This window comes from Haliotis rubra, unplaced genomic scaffold, assembly GCF_003918875.1.
Source record: "Haliotis rubra isolate DU_JTF1 unplaced genomic scaffold, ASM391887v1 Scf143, whole genome shotgun sequence".
Lineage (NCBI taxonomy): Eukaryota > Metazoa > Mollusca > Gastropoda > Lepetellida > Haliotidae > Haliotis > Haliotis rubra.
The window spans coordinates 1,889,585-1,912,819 of NW_025765370.1; the positions used below are offsets into that span (position 1 = coordinate 1,889,585).

At 42.7% G+C, this 23,235-nt stretch overlaps 1 protein-coding gene across 1 annotated transcript; it reads right to left on the reverse strand.

The window, feature by feature from the left end:
* Positions 1-187: 187 nt before the first annotated feature.
* On the reverse strand, positions 188-21,758 carry LOC124269239. The gene is made up of 5 exons (XM_046704258.1): positions 20,939-21,758; positions 10,560-10,668; positions 8,616-8,743; positions 3,855-4,002; positions 188-736 (listed from the first exon to the last, which is right to left on the reverse strand). Exons 1-5 carry the CDS (start codon positions 20,979-20,981, stop codon positions 484-486), a joined length of 681 nt encoding a protein of 226 aa, XP_046560214.1. The 5' UTR covers positions 20,982-21,758; the 3' UTR covers positions 188-483.
* Positions 21,759-23,235: the final 1,477 nt, after the last annotated feature.

Here is a 23,235-nt window from a genome sequence, read left to right on the forward strand (position 1 = left end):
ACTGGAACTCGGCATGTGCTAATTTCATGAAGAATATATTTACAAGGTTTCGAAGTGTTTCTGTATGAAGTGACAGAGTTTCCATTCGTCTGTGGTTCTGAACTATGTCACACGCGACAGCGTTCTGTGACATTTAGTGCAAGAGCTTCAGTGCCTGATATCCGACACAGAAAAAGGAAGAACAGAATCTGTTTGACACCATTTGTATATTTACAAAATACTTCACACTCTTCACATTGTAACCACACTATACATCATACATGTGACATATATCATTAGTTCCAATATGTGTGTTGTTCTGAGAATGCCCAAATTCATTATCAACTCATAAACGTCGAATACTTAATTTTACTGAAGTTTAAATTTAAAGTTATGAAAGGTGATGAATTCGATATTCGATATTTTAATTACAAATTGATACAATGCACACTGCAACTTATAAAACCCTTCATAAAATATTATTGTCTCTTTCACTACCATCCTCTACGACATCAAGTGCACTAGAACTAAAGACAAGATGATGTATGCCGCTGTGGTTCTGGATCCAGTATTAGTGGTGTCTTCTCGCTGGGACGACGTGGACGTGGTGGGATGCATGGTGGTGTCCACGTACGGTCCGAAAGAGCAGGCGGGCTTGTTGAACAGACGGATGACCTTGACCAGGACGTTCCGGACATTTTCTGGACACTTCCTGGACAGCTTACTGTCCACACAATCTAGTGTGTCCTCCTTGTATCTGAAACAGGACACACAACAATATGTTTCTCTCTATCAGATTCAGAACTTTATCAGACAGTGTCGGTGAACTCCGCATGAATTTGTTTGTTGTTTAACGCCGCACTCAGCAGTATTTCAGCTATGTGGTGGCAGTCTGTAAATAACCAAATCTGGACCAGACCATCCAGTGATTAACACCATGAGCATCGATCTACGTAAATGGGACACGATGACATGTGTCAAAATGGGACACGATGACATGTGTCAAGCAAGTCAGCGAGTCAGCGTAACCATGTCAGCGAGCCTGATCTCCCGATTCCTTTAGTCGTCTCTTACAAGCATGGGTTGTTGAAGATTGGTTCTCATCGGGATTTTATTTGTATTTTGTCACAGCCAAACACAGGATTTTCCAGAATATTTGTTTTCAAATGTCAACATAACATTTAATCACTCAAGTTTTTTTTAACTCTACAAAATGAATTGTAAACTGATTTGAATACAAGGTAAAGCTGTATTACTTCCTTTGTCTCTCGCTATATATCTCGCACACCCACATGGGTTTTATGGCGACAGCTCGTTAGGATATCATCCGCAGTTGCAACTGAATACTGGACTGAGACAGGTCGAGATAAACCAGTTCCTTATTATCAACTTAAAACCAGGCAGTGTACAACATTACCCTTTTCACATCCTTAAGAATCTCTGGTAGAAGCAATTCTGACTCTGTCTGTCTGTATGTATCTTTTTGACGCCGCTTTCAGCAATATTACAGCTGTACGAGGCGGTCTGTAAACTACCAGTATGGACCAGACAATCCAGTGATTGACAACATAAGAGACGATGACAGAGCATGTGTTTATGAATCGCCATCAAATAATGATACCAGGTGTTCGCGAAAAGGTGAGCGTATCCTGCACCGGTAGCACCCGTCATAAAACATTGTGCAAAAGCTAGTCAACTGTTTACCTGAAAGAATTCGGGAAATTTGTGGAACAAGTCAAAATAGAGAATATCATCCTGTTTGTCACTGATACATCACATTTTGAAATGTCCTCCACATGTCTACTATAAAACGTTTTGAAAAACTTTACTGAGGCCGTGAAAAAGAAACATCATTTTACGTCTTTCGGTATGACCCGACGAGGGACTGAACCGCCGACGCCATGTCATTAGAGAAACACAACAATATCATCTGACGATTACAGTGCAACACCAGCTGTTTCCTTCCTGCAACACCAACGCCTTCCTGTAGCCTATCCTATTAACAATAAAGGACATCAAAGAAACCTCTCCAAGCAATGAACTTACAGACTGTGTTCTGTTTACCTTTTCTTCCAAGACAAACCAAGACTCTAACAAGTAGTTATAACGTTGGAGGATAATGTTGACATTATGCTGTAAATAAGTGACATTTTTTTCAACAAATGTGTTTTCCGTGTTTTATCGTGAGTTAATCTGACATAATTTGTTTGCAGATTTCTTTATAAAAATATCATTGGTTTCGATACCTATTGTATTATTGGAATATCTGAACAACAAAACATCAGCTGGTAAAAGTGAAATATGAATCGTTTATGGATAACATTGAACTTTCGAGGCTACATTTTGGAGATATCAAACACCACACATTTCAACCACTGTTCAGTCCCAGTTGTGATCAATGACAATTATTTTTTATCCAATTCCCTTGTCGTCGACTATGTAGTCGACTGTATTTGTTCTTTGACATGCAATGTACTTGCATCTGCATGTACATAATACGCCTGTCTTTTTGCTCCTGACATAAGAACTATTTGAGTCATAAACACATACTAATATGATTGAAATCAAACAATGTGTTTCTTGTGATTACAGAAGCAGATCGGTCGCCGTTTTGGCAAACAATGTTTAACTTGTTATGTTGCAGCTCTTTAACTTCTTTTAATGCCCATCGCAGACTCAGTAAAGGCTTTGCAATCAGAGTTAGGTTAATATTTCATCCATCCTGAGAGTTGTACTTGTTCGTTAGTCGCAGGGCTTCTAGGTGGGGTTTTAACATTCAGTCGGTGTGCTATACAGAATTCCGGGTGAGATTTACATGATCTGGTTAATGAATACCTCTGAGTATTATCTATTAGATTGGCCCTAATGACCATTGTGCTTCAGGGATCGCCAGATTGTCCGGTGATGATTGACTTAACTCTGGCGTCGTTAGAATGTCTTAATCTGTGAGCTAGACACGGGTCGATTTACAATCATGACAAGTTCATTTATAATATTCAATTTCTGTGTCTTCCTATTTACATTGTAGGCACTAGTCATTCTGACAGGTGCCCTTGGGACACAGAAGTTAAAACCTCCAGTCTCGACTATGCACAGGAAGAGATACCTTCAGTGTCAAATGGAAAACAGTGGTGGCAATTATATATGAATATAAATTTATGCCGGTTTTAGCAATATTCCAGCAATATCATGGGAACACCAGAAATGGACTTGACACATTGCACCCAATCGGGGAAACCAACCCAAGTTTTCGGCGCGATGAGAGAACCCATGAACCATTAGGCTACACCAGTATATAGAAATGGGTCACTGTAACCTAGTGATGACGTGTTCCCGAGAAGGATAAGCATGTCGTGAACTTCCGGTAGCAACCGTCATTCACACACTTGGAAGACAATGCCAGTGTTTGTTGCTTGACGCCACACAGCAGTACTCCTGGCATATAAAGACCTGTAGACCAGATAATCAAGTGTTGGACAACAAATGGACCACATTTGTGATGAATATAAACATGGAACGACAGGGACAACCAGCCTCGGTTACACACCGAGGAATATTCCATTGTGTGTAAACAGTTTAAATAACGAGTGAAATTTGTATAAATGGATCACTGAATCACTGAAAATCAGAATCAAGGAGACGGAATCGGGTGGTCAGATTCCCTGATTTTGTTGATGCATGTTATCAGATTCCATTTGCGTAAATCTTTGTTCCTTATGTCAATCACTGGATTGTCTGGACCAGACCAGAGTATTAACAGACCGTGGACACATGGCTGGAATGTTGCTGATTACTGCGTAAAACAACAAACAAACAAACACATCATTGGTTATTTATTTTATGTAATTAGTAGATGGTAGTCCAAGCACACTTACTCGCATGTCAGCTGCATCCCTGTTTTGGGGTCGGTCATGGTAATATTCCTCCGTGCCATCTTCTCAGTGAAGTGCGTCAACCCCGATGTGGAACACGTCCTCATAAAATATTTTACCCGTTGAGTGCAGTTGACGTTGGCAGCGAAGACTGCATCAAAAACATACTTCCACATTTAAACATACAAACAATCGTCATGTTTCTTTAATCGGAAAGACTAAACAAATATGAAAACAGTTATATACAATGTATACCTGCACAGTTGTTATAGAGTCGGCGGTAGGAAATATAAGGAGTAATAATAAATAATGCACTGTGTGTGCGCGCGCGTGTGTGTGTACCCAATATGAGTACAATGTATGAAGACCACGTCTGGTGTCCCCGCCGTGATATTGCTGGATTATTGCTACAAGCGGAGAAAAACTAAACTCACTCACTCAACTCATTTTTGTGACTGGTGTAAACAGGTGTAACGCTATTGTTATGCACACTTGTAGGACGGACATATGTCAAGCCCGTCAAAATATAGCCAGCTGGGCAGAATATGTCCATGATAATTGCCGGCCTACTCAGATTATGTCCATGACAGGCGCGTAGCCAGGAAAATACAGAGTGTAAGTACAAATGATGAAAATTTTGTACTAAATCAGGGAGAGTATACCACATGTAAGAGTAAAACATTCCTCTGAACACGAGATACAGCTGAGACAAACATCAATAACATGGTAAAACATGCAAAACATAAAAATTAACTCCAAACTAGCGGATCCTGACCACGTAAATACTGTAAATAGTTAAGTATTAAAACAACTCTAGAACTCGGTAAATGAAACACTTCAACTTCAAAGGTGGATCTGATGACGACTGAGAGGATTATACAAACTATCAGAGCAGCATTAGGTCTTCACAGATGTTAGGCCAAGAGAAGAGCCAGTCTTCTAGTTTGACCTTGTGCGAATATGTCAATGACTTTGTCCATGTCTACCACGAAATTACGATGAACGTGAATCAGTCTTAATATGGGTCAATTCTACCGTCTCAACAGTACATGGTTTCTGAGTGTCTGGTTTAACAAATGGCGAGGAATCAGTACATGACTCAGATAATGCTATTGTATCAGAATGTGTTTGGGAACCCTGGGTACTATTGTCAGGTAAAACGGGCGTTTCAGTCAATCCGGGTTGTTTAACGAAGTAACAAACAACTGTAGAAAAACGTTTTGCAGATTTGTACTCATTTCTGCACATAACAAAAGATACAATACTTAAGGGGTTAAACAATTCCAAAGAATAGATCAACGATGTCGCCTACTGAACAAACGATTTCGGCCTGTTTCCAGACATAATTTGCTGCATAGTGTAGACAAAACATGTTTGTCAACAAATGATCCGCGAGGCAAGTTGCGTTCGGGTGCAACGGTACTATACCAGAAACCACCCAGAAAACATTAAAACAAATTAAATGCTAACCTTTCTTTAGTATCCTAAATCACAACATTTTGTTTTCAAAGCGCGTGCTTTTTGTGCTACGTTGTAGCTACGCCACTGCATGAGAACAGCAGACCGATACAGACTGTTAGTCACTCGTCTGCTTTTTAAAGCAGGCAGGAAACAGGAGAGAGCCGGCAGACACAGAGAAGAGTGCGGGCAAACCAGAAGAATGGCAAACCAGGGACTTGACGGGACGAACTGACCAGTCAATCCAGCTATCTACTGCCCAAGTGTCAGCGTCACATCGCCGCCTTCCCCTTGGAACCTCTGCCGTTCGCCCTGCCCCACAAGTTGCAATAAGGACTACCATTCTTTGTTGCTTATGAGCTGGGGCACTTCTAAAACATTTACTTCAAATTCTTCTCAATTCGCTGCAGCCAATACACTTTCTACTGACGGTTGTCTAGGTGCTACTTATGATGAGAGTTGTCGCAGTATAAGATGGTTGTCAAGGTGCTACTTACCATGGATGTTGTCGCAGTATAAGGTGGTTGTCAAGGTGCTACTTACGACGGGTGTTGTCGCAGTATAAGGTGGTTGTCAAGGTGCTACTTACGATGGGTGTTGTCGCAGTATAAGATGGTTGTCAAGGTGCTACTTACCATGGATGTTGTCGCAGTATAAGGTGGTTGTCAAGGTGCTACTTACGACGGGTGTTGTCGCAGTATAAGGTGGTTGTCAAGGTGCTACTTACGATGGGTGTTGTCGCAGTATAAGGTGGTTGTCTAGGTGCTACTTACGATGACTGTTGTCGCAGTATGAGATGGTTGTCAAGGTGCTACTTACGATGGGTGTTGTCGCAGTATAAGATGGTTGTCAAGGTGCTACTTACGATGGGTGTTGTCGCAGTATAAGATGGTTGTCAAGGTGCTACTTACGACGGGTGTTGTCGCAGTATAAGGTGGTTGTCAAGGTGCTACTTACGATGACTGTTGTCGCAGTATGAGATGGTTGTCAAGGTGCTACGTACGATGAGTGTTGTCGCAGTATAAGATGGTTGTCAAGGTGCTACTTACCATGGGTGTTGTCGCAGTATAAGATGGTTGTCAAGGTGCTACGTACGATGAGTGTTGTCGCAGTATAAGATGGTTGTCAAGGTGCTACTTACGATGGGTGTTGTCGCAGTATAAGATGGTTGTCAAGGTGCTACTTACCATGGGTGTTGTCGCAGTATAAGGTGGTTGTCAAGGTGCTACTTACGATGGGTGTTGTTGCAGTGTAAGATGGTTGTCAAGGTGCTTCTTACGATGGGTGTTGTCGCAGTATAAGGCGGTTGTCAAGGTGCTACTTACGATGGGTGTTGTCGCAGTATAAGATGGTTGTCAAGGTGCTATTTACCATGGCTGTTGTCGCAGTATAAGGTGGTTGTCAAGGTGCTACTTACGACGGGTGTTGTCGCAGTATAAAGTGGTTGTCAAGGTGCTACTTACGATGGGTGTTGTCGCAGTATAAGGTGGTTGTCAAGATGCTACTTACGATGGGTGTTGTCGCAGTATAAGGTGGTTGCCAAGGTGCTACTTACGATGGGTGTTGTCGCAGTATAAGGTGGTTGTCAAGGTGCTACTTACGATGGGTGTTGTCGCAGTATAAGGTGGTTGTCAAGATGCTACTTACGATGGGTGTTGTCGCAGTATAAGATGGTTGCCAAGGTGCTACTTACGATGGGTGTTGTCGCAGTATAAGATGGTTGTCAAGGTGCTACTTACGATGGGTGTTGTCGCAGTATAAGGTGGTTGTCAAGATGCTACTTACGATGGGTGTTGTCGCAGTATAAGGTGGTTGCCAAGGTGCTACTTACGATGACTGTTGTCGCAGTATGAGATGGTTGCCAAGGTGCTACTTACGATGACTGTTGTCGCAGTATGAGATGGTTGTCAAGGTGATACTTACGATTGGTGTTGTCGCAGTATGAGATGGTTGTCAAGATGCTACTTACGATGGGTGTTGTCGCAGTATGAGATGGTTGTCAAGATGCTACTTACGATGGGTGTTGTCGCAGTATAAGATGGTTGTCAAGGTGCTACTTACGATGGGTGTTGTCGCAGTATAAGGTGGTTGTCAAGGTGCTACTTACGATTGGTGTTGTCGCAGTATAAGATGGTTGTCAAGGTGCTTCTTACGATGGGTGTTGTCGCAGTATAAGATGGTTGTCAAGGTGCTACTTACGACGGGTGTTGTCGCAGTATAAGGTGGTTGCCAAGGTGCTACTTACGATGGGTGTTGTCGCAGTATAAGACGGTTGTCAAGGTGCTACTAACGATAGGTGTTGTTGCAGTATAAGGCAGTTGTCAAGGTGCTACTTATGATGGGCGTTGTCGCAGTATAAGATGGTTCTCAAAGTGCTACTTACGATAGGTGTTGTTGCAGTATAAGGCAGTTGTCAAGGTGCTACTTACGGTGGGTGTTGTCGCAGTATAAGATGGTTGTCAAGGTGCTACTTACGATGGGTGTTGTCGCAGTATAAGGTGGTTGCCAAGGTGCTACTTACGATGGGTGTTGTCGCAGTATAAGATGGTTGTCAAGGTGCTACTTACGATGGGTGTTGTCGCAGTATAAGGTGGTTGTCAAGGTGCTACTTACGATGGGTGTTGTTGCAGTATAAGGTGGTTGTCTAGGTGCTACTTACGATGGGTGTTGTCGCAGTATAAGGTGGTTGTCAAGGTGCTACTTACGATGGGTGTTGTCGCAGTATAAGGTGGTTGTCAAGGTGCTACTTACGATGGGTGTTGTCGCAGTATAAGGTGGTTGTCAAGGTGCTACTTACGATGGGTGTTGTCGCAGTATAAGGTGGTTGTCAAGGTGCTACTTACGATGGGTGTTGTCGCAGTATAAGGTGGTTGTCAAGATGCTGCTACTTACGATGGGTGTTGTCGCAGTATAAGATGGTTACCAAGGTGCTACTTACGATGGGTGTTGTCGCAGTATAAGATGGTTGTCAAGGTGCTACTAACGATGGGTGTTGTCGCAGTATAAGATGGTTGTCAAGGTGCTACTTACGATGGGTGTTGTCGCAGTATAAGATGGTTGTCAAGATGCTACTTACGATGGGTGTTGTCGCAGTATAAGATGGTTGTCAAGGTGCTACTTACGATGGGTGTTGTCGCAGTATAAGATGGTTGTCAAGATGCTACTTACGATTGGTGTTGTCGCAGTATAAGATGGTTGTCAAGGTGCTACTTACGATGGGTGTTGTCGCAGTATAAGGTGGTTGCCAAGGTGCTACTTACGATGGGTGTTGTCGCAGTATAAGGTAGTTGTCAAGGTGCTACTTACGATGGGTGTTGTCGCAGTATAAGGTCACGGCGTCCTTCCACGCCGCCGTGTCGATGGTCTGCCGCAGCTCAGCTTCACATTCTCTTTTAACCTTCTCCATGCATTGGGACGTCTTTGACCTTTGATGACTGAAATATTCATAAACAAAATCAACGTACAAGAAGGAAAGGTAACCAACAAGAACATGCTCTGATTGAGCGAGTTGATGCCCGGTTTTGCGTGGGAAGTTAAGGCAACAAAAGTATCAAAGGACATAATTTCGTTTGTATAATGTAGTGAGTGAGTAAGGTTTTGCGTCGCGTTTTGCAATATTCACACATTGTACCTATGTGGGGAATCGAACCCAAGTGTTCAGCGTGACGAGCAGACGCTTTAACCACTAGGCTAACTGGCTCCATTAGACCCCCATTTCGTATAATAGGCACAGAGAATGAGACTCATGCTGCGGGTTTCATTTATGAATGTGTCAATAAACAGTTCTTATTTAAAAAAATACACTGTTGTGTACAGTCTTTAATGATGAACTTTGTCCTAAACTAAAAAAATCGCAATTATTTTGCCATTTTTCATTTCATAGGCTTTTATCTGTCCCCACTACCGTCGGTACCTGCGTGATATGTCCAGCATTGATGATTGGCCGAGTTTATACAAAATGCTCGGTTCTTCGATTTCATATGATTAATACCAAAATATCTGTTGCAGAGATTCACTTTCTCCAATTTCCGCTTTATACATTCGCATCAAAACAGGGTCAGTAGTGCGTGATGTACACAATGCCTACCCGTCTTGGAATCGTGCCTAAAACGTTTAATTGACGAAGGAGCTAAATATAGGACTAACGAATCTAAACGTACATGCAGTTTTGAATAAAGACACATTACTGTTAGCAATTAATAAGGTTGCTTAGGACAATATATGGAGAGTTTTATCAAAGAAAGAAATCAAGAGTGCGCCATTTTGTGCAGCAGTCCAAATGTCAGAGGGAATTTTTGTCGTTCTGTGGTATTATACGATGCTTCAGTTGATGATTGGAAAGCGAGATCAAAACTGTCGAAGAAGTGCAAGGCCAATGTGACTGAGTGAGTTTAGTTTTACACCGCTTTTAGCAATATTCCAGCAATATCACGGCGGGAGGCTCCAGAAATGGGCTTCACACATTGTAACCATGTGGGTAATCGAACATGGGTCTTCGGAGAGACGGGAAAACGTCAACCCGGGATGTTTACATAAACGTAAACGCGGTTTTTTAAAAAAAATGTAAACATCTTGGCGTTTTGTGCACATACAAACGCCAATGTGTTTTGTGTATATAGGGACGTCAATGTATTTATGTGAACTTCATTTTTAATATGTTCGCCACAACGTCAAAGCTGCATGTGTTCAAGTAAACATTGATTATTTTGTATATATGAACATCAGCGATTTAAAAAATAGATCCCGAATTTCTTGAATGTATATGTAGGACAAACAAAAAGGCATACTGATAAATATAGAAAAACGATTTAAAAGTAAATCATTACATTGATATCCTTTACAAATAACACCCGGTGTTGATGGGAGGAGAGCCTTCTATGCTGACTACAGGATGACACAACGCACATGTTGACAGCGTCTGAACGGGATAACACCTTCAGTCAAGGACAACCCCTCGGGATGTTTCTGCTCAGACACCCACTCGGGATCCTGGACATGTCCTATTACTTAACCCATGAAGAACCGGGCTAGAATTGGCCTTCAGTAACCATTGCTTGTCGTAAAAGGCGACTAACGGGTTCGGGTGGACAGGTTATCTGATTTGGTTGACACATGTCAGAGTGTCCCAGTTGCGAAGATCGATCATCACTTGATTGTCTGGTCTAGACTCGATTATTTACAGACCGCCGCCATATAGCTGGAATATTGCAGAGTGCGGCGTTAAACCAACCAACCAGTCCTATTACTTACAGGCATGCACTGTGTACATTTTCTGGTTCGCTAATGTCCATGAATTTGGATTGGAAACATCGATGAAAAGCGTCAAGTTTGCAGCCATCATTCCCTTGGGTGTACCGAACTGAAATAAAATGCACTTCAATTATTTTCAATATTTTTCTTTCAATTTCTAAAAAACAAATTCCCAATTACAAGGAAAAAAATGATTTCCATATTTATTGCTCTATACAAAATAAATAGCGTTCAGGGATATAATACTGTGCAAACAGGGACGCTATACTTGAAGGCGAACATTTCGTCACATGGAATACACTCAAGAGAATTATATTCATCAGTCTGCGACAAATATTCATGAGATATTAGACTGGCGTAGACGACATTGTTGCCAATTTCCACATCATGTTCTGATGTTCAGGTTGAACCATTAGAAGGCTTCATTCATTGTCAGAAGAACATGAAGGTCAAACAACACAAAGTGATGTTCTGATGCTGAAACTCCGGAGGGGCAGACTGACAAGTACACTGTTACCTTGGTTGCCACCTGTCGTTTTGTGTGCAACAGAAGCACGTTGATTCAAGTGTGTATCGCGGTAGAAGCGCCCCGTGTCCCTCCACGAGCAATTTAAATATCACTGAACAACACCCGCACCTTGTCAGGATGACGGAGATGACCTGTCTCCAGCACCTTGTCAGGATGACGGAGATGACTGTCTCCAGCACCTTGTCAGGATGACGGAGATGACCTGTCTCCAGCACCTTGTCAGGATGACGGAGATGACTGTCTCCAGCACCTTGTCAGGATGACGGAGATGACCTGTATCCAGCACCTTGTCAGGATGACGGAGATGACCTGTCTCCAGCACCTTGTCAGGATGACGGAGATGACCTGTCTCCAGCACCTTGTCAGGATGACGGAGATGACCTGTATCCAGCACCTTGTCAGGATGACGGAGATGACCTGTCTCCAGCACCTTGTCAGGATGACGGAGATGACTGTCTCCAGCACCTTGTCAGGATGACGGAGATGACCTGTCTCCAGCACCTTGTCAGGATGACGGAGATGACCTGTCTCCAGCACCTTGTCAGGATGACGGAGATGACCTGTCTCCAGCACCTTGTCAGGATGACGGAGATGACTGTCTCCAGCACCTTGTCAGGATGACGGAGATGACCTGTCTCCAGCACCTTGTCAGGATGACGGAGATGACCTGTCTCCAGCACCTTGTCAGGATGACGGAGATGACCTGTCTCCAGCACCTTGTCAGGATGACAGGATGACACCAGAAATGAGCTTCACACATTGTACCCATGTGGGGAATCGAACCCGGGTCTACGGCGTGACGAGCCAACGCTTTAACCACTAGGCTACCCCACCACTCTGACATACTTCACAAGATGGTCGTCACATGAATACGTGCGTCCACAGGTCGGCATTAGAATCATGTCGTGAAGAGCGTCCACATTAATCAGTCCTCCCTTGATGAACATAAGTGATTGAGGGTGGTGCGATCTATTGTTTGACGTTATTCTTTCAGTGACGGTATCAATATCCTGAATTTCTTGTTTCGCTCAATCCTCAATAGTACGAAAGGACGGGTGCAGCATAAGTGTTTGTGGCTTTTGACTTTGGAGTCGGATTATTTTAAGTCTTCATTTCTTTTCTGCCCTAAGTTTATTCTTTTCGTGTATTCTGAAGCTGAGGAATGTTAAAAGATGTGAGCGTTGCAGCCTTACGTATAGTCTCTGACCAGGCATCGAGACTTATCAAGAACTCACACAAGGGACACAGTTGAAACACAGAGTAACTATAACAAACATCGACAGCGCAATGTTACACCCTTTTCAGAAGATTCATGCGACACTTACCATTGCACCAAGATATGCAGCTGTGTTTTGTTTTACTTAAGTATTTGAATATCGCAGCTGCAGGTATATGATTCTTGTAAATATTCGAGTGTTTACCAGGTGGACCAGACTGTCAAGTGACAGATTATATGAACAACATTAACAAGAAATGGGCAAAGTCCCCCGATCTTCTCCAGTCGGTCTACATTGCCAGGCAAGCTTGCTGGAGATTACGTAAGCCCTAAATCCACTCGGAGATGTTCAGTAAACGCGGAAGGAACAATTAGCTCAATATCCCAACAGAATTCGACGGAGTAGACATGCTATAGATGAAGGGATGTGATGCAATTATCAAAATGTTCCGGAAATGTAGACGTTCTCTTGGATTTCAATGAGTTTGCATCAGCGGAGAAGGCAATTTACTAAAGGTTTGTGGATGCTTGGTGGAAATGAAGCAAGATGAAACGTGAAATCCCAGCTGATGGTACATTTTGTAATAAAACATATTATCCTGTACAATCATCACTGATGTATCAATAACCATGTACATTTATACACAATGCCATTTTAAAAAAGTGGTCAAATGTAGCACATCCCACAGTACAGATTCTAGTACTTTTGTTGGGTTGAGTTCCATCCGGGATTCGAACCCACACCCTCAGAGTCGTGCACCCAATCGCCAGCACACAAAGTCAGCCGCCTAACCAACTCAAACTTTGGCTGGTTAAAATTAATCCAAATAAAACAGAAGCTATCATTTTTACCCTTAGAAAACAAAGTGATAACACAACTTTGTACTTTGATGGACGTGAAACTAGTAATGTAAGTGAACATACACACTTAGGTCTAACGTTTTCGGCAGATTGGAAATGGAATAAGCATATTGACCAAATAGTAATATCAAGTTCTAAGATGATAAACTCGATGCATAAATTAAAATTATTTCTAAATGGGCAAATTTTGAATAAGATTTATATTATGTTTATCAGACCACATTTTGAATATGCCTGCGAGGTTTGGGATGGGTGTAATTCTGAACAGACATTGAGACTAGAACAACTACAACTGGAAGCAGCCCGTATTGTCACTGGTTTACCAAAATATACACCACTCAAATATCTCTACTTTGAAACTGGGTTGGAAAAATTATCAGTACGTAGGGAAAGAAGAAAGTTAACATTATATTTTATAAAATGAAATGTGGTAATGCATCTTCTTATCTGATACATTTACTTCCTCAGACTGTTCGTGACTCTACAACTTATGACCTTAGAAACTCTGAAAATGTTGTAAGACCATCATATAGACTTAAACACTCAAGTCAATCTTTTATCCCATCAACTACAGTATTATGGAATAATATCCCATTAGAAAAGCGAATGTTACCATCAGTAGATACGTTTAAATCATATTTGAAGAAACCTATTGTCATGGCAACATCATATTTTTCTACAGGTATCCGCAAACAAAATATTATTCATACTCGTTTAAGATATCATGTAAGTGAATTGAATTACGATTTATTTAATGTTGGCATTAGGTCAGACTCCAAATGTGAATGTGGGAATTTACGAGAAAATGTTTGCCACTTCATGTTTGAGTGTTCCCTATATAACGAACACAGAACGAAAATGTTTAACCTTTTAAAATTACAAGTACATGATGATGCTTTAAATTTAGATTTATTGTCAAATGGCAGCCGGAATTTATCAAATACTCAAAATCATGCAATATTTAAAGCAGTCGAGCATTACATATTAAATAGCAGGCGTTTTTCTTGAATGCTGTAAATATTTTTATATGTGTAAATAACTATTTCTGTACATAGGTCTCTACCATTTCTGTACTATATTTCTTTCTATATTACATGTATGTATTTGTATATTTATCATGTTGTAAATACTCGGGAGATGATTACCTAGGTTGGATAACTTGTTCCTAATCCCTTTCCGCACTGAATAAGATATGTTTAAATCAAACAAACTCAGCAACCGCTGTACATACATCCCTTCCTACAAACCTCAGCCTGTACATACATCCCTGCCTACAAACTTCAGCCTGTACATACATCCCTGCCTACAAACCCCAGCCTGTACATACATCCCTGCCTACAAACCTCAGCCTGTACATACATCCCTGCCTTCAAACCTCAGCCTGTACATACATCCCTGCCTACAAACCCCAGCCTGTACATACATCCCTGCCTACAAACCTCAGCCTGTACATACATCCCTGCCTACAAACCCCAGCATGTACGGCCCATCCCTTCCTACAAACCTCCTCAGCCTGTACATACATCCCTGCCTACAAACCTCAGCAGCCTGTACATACATCCCTGCCTACAAACCTCAGCCTGTACATACATCCCTGCTGGTACAAACCCCAGCCTGTTCCGCATACATCCCTGCCTACAAACCTCAGCCTGTATATACATCCCTGCCTTCAAACCTCAGCCTGTACATACATCCCTGCCTACAAACCTCAGCCTGTATATACATCCCTGCCTACAAACCCCAGCCTGTACATACATCTATGCCTACAAACCTCAGCCTGTATATACATCCCTGCCTTCAAACCTCAGCCTATATATACATCCATGCCTTCAAACCTCAGCCTGTATATACATCCATGCCTTCAACCTCAGCCTGTACATACATCCCTGCCTACAAACCTCAGCCTGTACATACATCCCTTCCTACAAACCTCAGCCTGTATATACATCCCTTCCTACAAACCTCAGCCTGTACATACATCCATGCCTACAAATCCCAGCCTGTATATACATCCCTGCCTACGAACCTCAGCCTGTACATACATCCCTGCCTACAAACCTCAGCCTGTACATACATCCATGCCTACAAACCTCAGCCTGTACATACGTCGCACATACCCTGCCCAAATACCTGCCTGTACATATACATCCCTGTCCTACAAACCTCAGCCTGTGCACATCCCTGCCTGGGCCTCAGCCTGTACATACATCCCTTGCCTACAAACCTCAGCCTGTCATGCATCCCTGCTCTTCAAACCTCAGCCTGTACATCCCTGCCTACAAACCTCAGCCTGTACATACATCCCTGCCTTCAAACCTCAGCCTGTACATACAATCCTGCCTACAAACCTCAGCCTGTACATACATCCCTGCCTTCAAACCTCAGCCTGTACATACATCCATGCCTACAAACCTCAGCCTGTACATACACCCCTGCCTGTACATCTACCCTGTCTACAAATCCCAGCCTGTACATACATCCCTGCCTTCAAACCTCAGCCTGTATATACATCCCTGCCTTCAAACCTCAGTCTGTACATACATCCCTTCCTTCAAACCCCAGCCTGTACATACATCCATGCCTACAAACCTCAGCCTGTACATACATCCCTGCCTACAAACCTCAGCCTGTACATACATCCCTGCCTTCAAACCTCAGCCTGTACATACATCCCTGCCTACAAACCCCAGCCTGTACATACATCCCTGCCTACAAACCTCAGCCTGTACATACATCCCTGCCTACAAACCTCAGCCTGTACATACATCCCTGCCTACAAACATCCCAGCCTGTACATACATCCCTGCCTACAAACCTCACCCCAGCCTGCCTGTACCTCTCAGCCATACAAACTCAGCCTGCCTGTCCATGCCTACAAACCTCAGCCTGTACATACACCCTGCCTACAAACCTCAGCCTGTACATACATCTCATGCCTACAAACCTCAGCCTGTACATACATCCCTGCCTACAAACCTCAGCCTGTACATACATCCCTTCCTACAAACCTCAGCCTGTCACCTATACATCCCTGTTCCTTCAAACCTCAGCCTGTACATACATCCCTGCCTACAAACCTCAGCCTGTACACATCCCTGCCTTCAACCTCAGCCTGTACATACATCCCTGCCTACAAACCTCAGCCTGTACATACACCCCTGCCTACACCCCTCCCAGCCTGTACATACATCTTCAAACCTCAGCCTGTACATACATCCCTGCCTACAAACCTCAGCCTGTACATACATCCCTTCCTACAAACCTCAGCCTGTACATACATCCCTTCCTACAAACCTCAGCCTGTACATACATCCATGCCTACAAACCTCAGCCTGTACATACATCCCTTCTACAAACCCCAGCCTGTACATACATCCATGCCTACAAACCTCAGCCTGTACATACATCCCTGCCTACAAACCTCAGCCTGTACATACATCCCTGCCTACAAACCTCAGCCTGTACATACATCCATGCCTACAAACCTCAGCCTGTACATACACCCCTGCCTTTACATACACCCCTGCCTTCAAACCTCAGTCTGTACATACATCCCTGCCAACAAACCTCGACTCTGTACACTACTTACAACCCTCCACTGCACAGACACCCCCCAACTTACAACCTGTAAGACTCACTCCTGACTCAAACCTCAGCAATTTCATATATTCCTGCCTCATAGCATCCTTACCAATATTCACTGGCATGTACAGACACCCCTGCCTACAAATATACGCCTGAAACAAACATTGAGCCTAAACGAGCACCCCTGTCTAAAACATTTAACATTTACAAAGGCCTCCATCCATAAACGTTAACCTAAAATATCAACTATTACTGAAAGAAATGAACTGCACAAAAATGTATTGCCTTACAATCAATATCACTGCGTACAAGCATTAACGTGCACAGATATCACTTACAGAAACACTTCACGCATACAAAGAGCTCTGCTAAAACCATCGACTGGTTTCAATATCACCGCCTTCAACTCTGCCTCTGCAAACACAACCTCCAACAACCCCTCTTCTCTACAAACATCACTGCCTACAGCCCTTTGCCTCTGCAAACACAACCTCCAACAACCCCTCTTCTCTACAAACATCACTGCCTACAGCCCTTTGCCTCTCGTAAACAACATTCAGTTATTCTTTATGTCTAAACTGCAGGCCAGAGGCCCGTACTACAAGTAAAAACGGTTATAGTACGTGAGTGGTACCAACACGTTTGCGTTTTGACAGTGCATGTGTATATAATCCTGAAGAAGCTGGACACTTTCAATTGGCATTAGTATATTGTAAAATATGGGACAAAACGTATACTTTGCGTCTACCGTCAGCACTACATACAATTAAGATTACACATAGTGTTGAAATAGCCCTGCCAATAATCATTGATGGGATTTTGTCACGACACCCCATTACGTTCAAACGGCAGCAAGTGAACGCTTGCATTATCTGCAGACAGTGTTAATTTCTCATAAAGTTTAGGAGTATGGGCGAGAAGTGGGCAGTGGGGGAGCAGAGCTAATCCAGTCGTCAACGAAGACTTTCAGAGTTGCCTCCCTTGTACGTGCCAGAAACCTGCGATCATAGATCCGAATCTCGCCTGATTACGTATCAGCAATGAATCCGAGGTGTTAGGGATCCGAGAACTTCATTCCCACAGCAAGCTGACACAACGTGATTAAACTGTTATACTGTTGAAAGCGGCGTTCAGTCAGTCTGTCACTCACTCACTCACTCTCTCACTCACTCACTCACTCACTCACTCACTCACTCACTCACTCACTCACTACACCTACAAAGCATCTTCAGATGGAGTAGGGTCACATAAGAACACGTGTGATGTATGCTGTAGCGAACATGAATAGATGCTGGGCGGTTTATGTAGGCTTCATCAGCAACATTCCTTACATGTAGAGCCATCACTGAGAAGACAACGCCTTTTAGAAAGCAGTGAAATGTAACATATGGTATATTTATAAAAGGGTTTGTGTATTTCTAGCTTCGGCCCTGGGTGCCGCGCCAATTTACACTTGTCAGAGGGGGAACAGGAAGTATGGGATCCAGGCTGCCTGTTGTCAGCCTTCCATCTTCGTGGAAGCCGCATTGGCTGAGTGGGTTAGATTGCTGACTTTGTCTACTGGCTGAGTGGGTTAGATTGCTGACTTTGTCTACTGGTGATTAGGTACGTGACCCCGAAAGCATTGGGACTCAACCCAAAACAGTACTCCGCCGTGATGTTGCTGGAATATTGCGAAAAGCGGTGTAAAACTAAACTCACTCACTCAAAACAGTACTACAATGTGTACTTTCAGAAAGATTGTAACTCCAAATATGAGTCACCATTATAAATATACAATACAAAGTGACACAATCAGGAATCTGTACTAAAAGAAGAGAACGCGATTCCGACAGCATCATCTTGTGGAACACCGACATGAGTGTCTGAGCACTGATCACAATGAAACCAAGCAATCCCTACAACTCCTCATGTCCGCGGCATGAGTCAACCGCGCGTGAACCACTCATTGTATTTAATTAGTCGTCATCCCGTCAGATGGCAGCACTTGACTCAGCTGGCCAAATCTCGAGTGCCTGGACCGTACATTAAATACTCTAGGGCTGTATGAAATATAATGCCCCGACCGTAGAAATACTATACCAACTCTAACAAACCTCACAGACCCTGTTTGTGGAATTAAATTAGGGGGGTGTGAGCTACGTACCTGGCTTTGTTTAATACAGTTCGTAAGGAAACTCTTAAAAACAGCAGCCGTGAGAAAACTGAATTGAGGTCAGTTTTAAAATGTACTATTCTCCTGGTACTTATATTCCTTTGACTGGTTTACTGTAGACGTGACGGAAACAATTAGATGCACGCCGTTTGTAAAGGGGGAAACCACACAAGGGCTCCACGATATCCCGCGAGGCGGAAGTAAGGCGATCAAATATGCCTGCAGCAGAGAATAATACATCGATAATGTTAACAATACAGCAATTAAACTAATTATTGAGATGCTTGTACAGACATTCTTTTGTAACAGTACACGACATTGCAGAAGTACTTCTTCAGTTCAGTCTGCATTGTGTGATATAACTGTGGTGGGTTATTAAATTTTAAACTTGTTCCGTATGCACAAAATACCTGCTATATAGCGGCGGTTAATGAATATTCGAGTCCAGAACAAATAATATTCATCAGCAATGATAGATGTAATGTTTCGTTATATTATACTGCTGTCAGATCCTACACTTCTATTTTTGTAACAAGGTGAAATCAAATATTGCTGCATTAAAAGACAAAAAAAAACACGCCGTTGATTTAGAATCGTCTCCTGTAGTACGTCCTCCGTGCGTGCGTGAGCGTGCGTGCGTGTGTGTGCGTGCGTCTGCGTGTGTGTGCAACGTGTATACATAATCCTAGGTGTTGTATCAAGCTGATTTTATTGTCAGTCTTATCGTCTCCTTTGTGGATCTTTCCATTCTCAACACAACCATATGTCAACGCGTACATACATGAACGTACATCTCCAGACTGTGTGTATTCAATATACTGGAATAGAAACACAACTTCAACCAGATCTGATCAAGCACTAGTATGTACTTAAGCTCACATAGGTCACTACAAAGTATCTTTTTCCTGTCCAAAATACACTTGCTATTATTAGTTTCATCACAAAATGTAGATTTCCGTTAATATCGTTGAGGGCCGGTGGGGTAGCCTAGTGGTTAAAGCGTTCACGCCGAAGCTAGTGGTTCACGCCGAAGACCCGGGTTCGATTCCCCACATGGGCACAATTTGTGAAGCCTATTTCTGGTGTCCCCCTCCGTGATATTGCTGGAATATTGCTAAAAGCGGCGTAAAACTTAAACTCAGTTAATATCGTTGAAGAGCTCAAAAGTGAACGTTGGCTGTACGTGTTGACCTTCAGGGTATTAATGAAACAAAAACTGGGTGTATTTATCACAGGTTCGTAGTCACATTTACATGTTTACATACTGTGTATGTCAATCTCACGCTATTTTAAAGAAAGGGTGTATTTTTCTGTTTCCCTCGAACAATCATGGGGGTCCTTAAATGTAGAAGGTCTGTTTACTGACATCAAAGGCTTCCCATGGCTTCCCCATGGACTCTGACATTCTGTCTAACATAGCCCGTGCATTCACAGCTGTAGTACATATCTGTCTGGTGCCATAGAGAGATGCAGTACAAGATTATCACATCACTCGCCATCATCTGTAACCCTAGACTGGCATGGAAACTTGTTGATAAGCCGTATGTATATTACGCTCACAATTCAACCGGCTCTAACCGCACGTTTTCAGAGGCCTCTGTACGCGCCGAGCGGGAATTCCGTCGACACTGAGCTACTGTTTGATAAATAAAAAAACTTATTCCATACATCAAAACATCGTACTACGATGGCAGGCGCTGAAGGAACATGTTCATGTTTTTGTGAATTATAATCAGATTATCAAATACATGTACGAATACTTAAAACAGATACTACAAAATATGGCAGGATGCTTGTTATTAGTCAAAGGATTTCTCTGTACTCTCATCAAGGGGGCAAGTCAGTTCAGCGCTATCGTTCCCATTCGTCATTACTAAGCGCAGGTTCGAAACCCAGTATGGGTCTCCAACATGTAATGAGTGAAGCTTGTTCCCAACATATAGAGTTCGGGTAAAGGTTGCATGAAACGATACTTCATTTCTTACATTAAAGGAAATGAAATAGTCTTTAAAGACATTCTAAACTCTACTTACCGCATATCCATAAGAGGATCCCTGAAATCTCAACTAGATTCATCTTTGGACAAGATTCGACCAGGAATAATAAAGCTGAACAACTCCGCGTTGAGTGGTGTGTGTTTTGACACAAGGTTTTCTGTGCGGACCCAGCCTCTCTCAAATTGCCGGTGTAATTTCCTTCCGACTGGGCGCCAAGAGTGCCCACGTGGCTTAATTGTATTGAGTCAACGCGTGAAGGCGCTTGATATTCCGCCGATATAAAAACGTTGGGTTGTGATGTAAACGTGTGAAATATAATCTTTGTAACGCCGTGTCCTGCCTTCAGCACGGCGACCGTCTTTGACGGCCTACACCAGCACAACTTGAAGATCTATTCCACCGATAAGCCGCATGAACGATTCTCTACATGTACGTGTCTCCGACTGTGTAGTTGCCATGTAAAGAAGTACTGTTACACAACGTTTCCAATCATCTCGTTGTAGCGGTCCAAATGATGCACACATGCATCCAAGGAAAGTCAAAACTCTTTGATGAACGGGAACACAAGGTGAGGTATCTACGTTTGTGTGACGCAGAGGAGAAACAGAAGGAAATGCACTTTCTCGTCTTTGATGCCTGAACATCTGAAACAATATTCCTGTATAATCTTGAAACTTTGAGTGTTTCCACTATGGTGGCTGGGCTAGTGAGCCCTGCTCAGTGTTTGGGGTACAAGTCGCTGAGGCCAACTGACAGATGCCGTTCTCGATGGCGAGCACGATCCACCTTCTCCACGTTTCGTGGGTAATGTCACGTCCGTAGCCCAGGACTGGGTAGCTGTACGCAAGAAATAAACACATTCACCGAAATTCCATTCCACCAGTAACAGATATCAGTGTCTGTTTGTTTAAGGATGCTTTGGCTTGAGAAACATGCGCAGCGCAAAGGAGACACCGATATATGTTTAGTTATGAAACGACGTTGCTTGGCTATATCATTCTGCCAATGTTATCAATATCAACAAAACGGAGATTTTTTCTATGCACGTGTCTTTACATTGCGATTTTATCTTAACTTCTAAACTTTACACTATACAGTTAAAATTGGTTCACATGCTGGTGACTCCCATTGCTAACGCGCCACTACAACAACTGCTACTACAACCGCTACAACTACTACTACTGCTGCTACTACTACTACTACTACTACTACTACTACTACTACTACTACTACAACTACTACTACTACTACTACTACTACTACTACTACTGCTGCTGCTGCTACTACTACTACTACTGCTACTACTACTGCTACTACTGCTACTACTACTACTACTACTGCTACTACTACTACTACTACTACTACTACTGCTGCTACTACTACTACTACTACTACTACTACTACTACTACTGCTACAACTACTACTACTGCTACTGCTACTACTACTACTAAATAGCCGAGCACTACGGGTATGTTTTTGTTCATGTCTATTTCTTTCTTAACTCACTACAGGGTGCACAAGTTTTACTTATTCACTGTATCTGTGGCCAGTTAGTTTTTTCGTAAAAGAAGTTGAATTTCTAAACTACTTGCCTAAGAGATCACATACAGCGCGTATTGTTATTTTTAATCTCATCTGCCTCTTGCAAAGAAGGAAGCTGCAAATCCATCAACATATGCACTCACGGATCAGTATGTACATTTGTTTCTTTATGAAAACGGCATTCTTTAGGGTAGATGTGAATAACACGTGGATTTCCTATGTGTCACATCTGTAACCCAATGATGTCATGTGCATTTCCCCATTTTGACTTAGTACGAAACGTTTCCGGGTTCCTTGAACGCATGACTTGTCTGCATGTGTTTGTGATTTTGACGAAACGTTTCCGGGTTCCTTGAACGCATGACTTGACTTTGCAAGTGTTTGTGATTTTGACTAGGTATGAAACGTTTCCGGGTTCCTTGAACGCATGACTTGATTTTGCAAGTGTTTGTGATTTTGACTAAGTAGGAAACGTTTCCGGGTTCCTTGAAAGCATGACTTGTTTTTCCAAGTGTTTGTGATTTTGACTTAGTAGGAAACGTTTCCGGGTTCCTTGAACGCATGACTTGACTTTGCAAGCTAGTGATTTTGACTCAGTACGAAACGTTTCCGGGATCCTTGAACGCATGACTTGACTTTGCAAGTGTTTGTGATTTTGACTTAGTATGAAACGTTTCCGGGTTCCTTGAACGCATGACTTGACTTTGCAAGCTAGTGATTTTGACTCAGTACGAAACGTTTCCGGGTTCCTTGAACGCATGACTTGTCTTTGCATGTGTTTGTGATGGGC

Excerpts from the sequence above, each read along its gene's own strand:
- LOC124269239 (XM_046704258.1), bottom strand. The coding sequence starts at position 20,981 with ATGAATCTAGTTGAGATTTCAGGGATCCTCTTATGGATATGCG. Across the intron at positions 8,744-10,559 it reads AATGTACACAGTGCATGCCT|TCATCAAAGGTCAAAGACGT; the intron begins GTAAGTAATAGG and ends TGAATATTTCAG. Across the intron at positions 737-3,854 it reads GGGATGCAGCTGACATGCGA|ATACAAGGAGGACACACTAG; the intron begins GTAAGTGTGCTT and ends GTCCTGTTTCAG.